The sequence below is a fragment of the Coregonus lavaretus genome, assembly GCF_964263955.1.
Source record: "Coregonus lavaretus genome assembly, chromosome: 25".
NCBI classification, from domain to species: domain Eukaryota; kingdom Metazoa; phylum Chordata; class Actinopteri; order Salmoniformes; family Salmonidae; genus Coregonus; species Coregonus lavaretus.
The window spans coordinates 9,401,827-9,404,534 of NC_140012.1; the positions used below are offsets into that span (position 1 = coordinate 9,401,827).

Consider the following 2,708-nt stretch of genomic DNA (forward strand, 5'->3'; position numbering starts at 1 on the left):
CCTAGTTGAGCAAGCCCAACCTTTAGTCTCTCTCTCTTTTAATGATCAAAATGCTAATGTATTACTATAACAGATTACTGGGATACCTGTTGGTAAAATAGTTTAGCCTACTTTTATGTCCTTGAATGTTCTAATAAATTTACAATGAAAAAAGTCTGCATAGCATCCTCACTGACAGTTATCTCCACTGCCAGTAGATGACGCTGTCTGCCTACATGGATATCAGGTCGCAATGGGGAGGCACCATTGCCTTGAGCATAACGACCATCATTTCGTCATCATTTGTAACCATAGAGCATGAATTACCTCTTGAAGTCATCAGTGAGAATTTACGACTGGTCAACAAAGGCACGTGATTCCCGAGCGCTCTCCCATATTTGGCCGCATACCTGGCAAAGTTCAGTAGGCTTCATTGCTATAATTCATGATTACATCATAAATCGTGAAGCAGAGGATTATAGGGACAAATATCTACGAATCGAGTCTTTAAAAACAAGCAAATGAACTCTTACTTTGTTAACTCGTTTTCAGGGCGCTATCCGAATGGGTCCGACTATCAGTTACTAAATTATGGGACTAACGGCGCTGTGAACGGTACGTTCAGGGACCCTGGCACCATGCACTCCGGGTCTTTCGGCTGCAACTACAATGGCATGGACCTAACCGTAAATCGCACCAACACTGGTAGCCACTTCGGGGCTGTTGGGGATGATACCCGTGGTTTCCCGCCCACGGGCCCGGACGCCCGGTACAGACAGCCGACCTGCTCGCTCTCGTCTTCACATCCCCTGCCTTGCGCCAACCCCGAGTCTTTGGAAATAAAAAGCCCCTCTCCTCCATCTGACCAGACCACGACCTCGAGCGGCAATAATAATCTCAACAAAGGCAACAACAGTCATTTCACAGAGATAGAGGATACCGGCGTTGTCTCTGAGTCCGAGGAAGGCGCGCACACAAGCAGCTCCAGCAGCACGGCTGCCCGGGCGCAACAACCACAACAGGAGTCCAACGCAACCTCCACCACGTCAAACGATTGCCAAACGCCACAAATATTCCCTTGGATGCGAAAACTGCACATTAACCATGGTACATACTTCTACTGTGTTTTGTGGTGGTCTCGCTGTTGTGTTTTGCTATAGTCTAAATTTGTAGCATCATAAATCTGTCAAGTGTTGCATGAACTCGGTAAGGTCAGTAAGGATGGTGTATGGCAACGGATGGGGTAGAGTTTTAATGATCATTGCTTTTATGACGGGGTCCAGTGCGAGATAAAAAAATAATAATTGGTAACCTATGAAGGAAATTTAAATCGAAAAAAATAACAATTCAGATAATTACTGTTCGAATATTGAATTTAAATGGTGGACAATTGGTGGGTATTTATATTTATGGCTGGAAGCAAGTTATATTTCTGGTTCTGTAGCTACAATACGTGCATGGCACGCGCCCGCGTGCAGCCTATTCCACAATCTGAATTGCTTCATATCCTTTGTTCTGTTGAATAAACGTGTTTCCTTTTTTAATGTTTTCAATTATATTTCCACTATGTGTTGTCCACTTCTAATTTGGATTTTTCATACAATTTAGAAATGGCTGGACCTGATGGGAAAAGGGCCCGAACAGCGTACACCCGCTACCAGACGCTAGAGCTGGAGAAAGAATTTCACTTCAATAGATACCTAACCCGGAGGAGGAGAATAGAGATAGCCCACACTTTGTGCCTCACGGAACGACAAATAAAAATCTGGTTCCAGAATCGAAGGATGAAATGGAAGAAGGACAATAAACTGAAAAGTATGAGTCTGGTTACAGGAGGTAGCGCGTTCCATAACTGAGCTCGAACTGCAAGTGATGATAAGGGGGAAATCCGGAGTGGAAGCTACAGCGCAGCACCTTTCGGCATGTTGTGATTTTAGACGAAAAAATATTCTATGGTCTTAAACAGACGTTTAGTTTTCCATTGTCTTATGGTAGCCTGTAGAACTTATCTTTGGAAATAGGGGGAAAAAAGAAAAAAAATACTCATTGTCGAAGGGTTTAAAGCCATGTGCTCTGTTTTATCTCTTGAAGGTTGTCATGTTTCACGTGAGCTCTTATATTGTGTAACTTATAAACCGTATAACAGGTGTAACGTGTACAGTAGGCTATGTTTCCAAACCATATCCTGCTCTTCATTGAATGTAAGCCTGTAGATGATGGGATCATTCAAAGCGCTTTAGTGTACGTTTTAATGCTGTATTTATGCTTGATTATCGTGCTCAGAACCTTATGTTTTCAAGGTTTTAAAATACAAGTAACCTATAACAAATGCACAAATATATCAATTGTAATTGTTTAGAACTAAGTACATATTATGTTGCATACTAATGTTAATGTAGGTTATTCAACCTTTCAATGTGACTCATTAGTAGTGGACAAGGAGGGAGTGGTATTATGTGGATTAGCCTATAAGGCAACAGGGATGGTAAACAGTTAGCCAATGAAGCATTTTGTATTTGTATTGGAAATAAAGTTTCTCTCCATCGCTTGATATATTTGAAGCTAGGTATTGCAATTAATTCACCTCTTCATTAAACATATTACAAAATAAGAAATTAGCCCCACAAATGTTGAATGCAATATTGAACATATTCTATCGACACAAATGAGCTATAGCCTAACACTGGTGAACGTAAACCATTCATGGCATTTTGGATAACTTGTATCAA

General features: G+C 41.4%; 1 protein-coding gene across 1 annotated transcript; it reads left to right on the plus strand.

The window, feature by feature from the left end:
• Positions 1-459: 459 nt before the first annotated feature.
• Positions 460-1,835, plus strand: LOC311100360 (homeobox protein Hox-B5b-like; the record flags this gene model as incomplete). Its single annotated transcript, XM_084141257.1, has 2 exons — positions 460-1,086; positions 1,588-1,835. The coding sequence occupies exons 1-2, from the start codon at positions 501-503 to the stop codon at positions 1,833-1,835; spliced, it is 834 nt and encodes a 277-aa protein (XP_083997383.1). The 5' UTR covers positions 460-500.
• Positions 1,836-2,708: the final 873 nt, after the last annotated feature.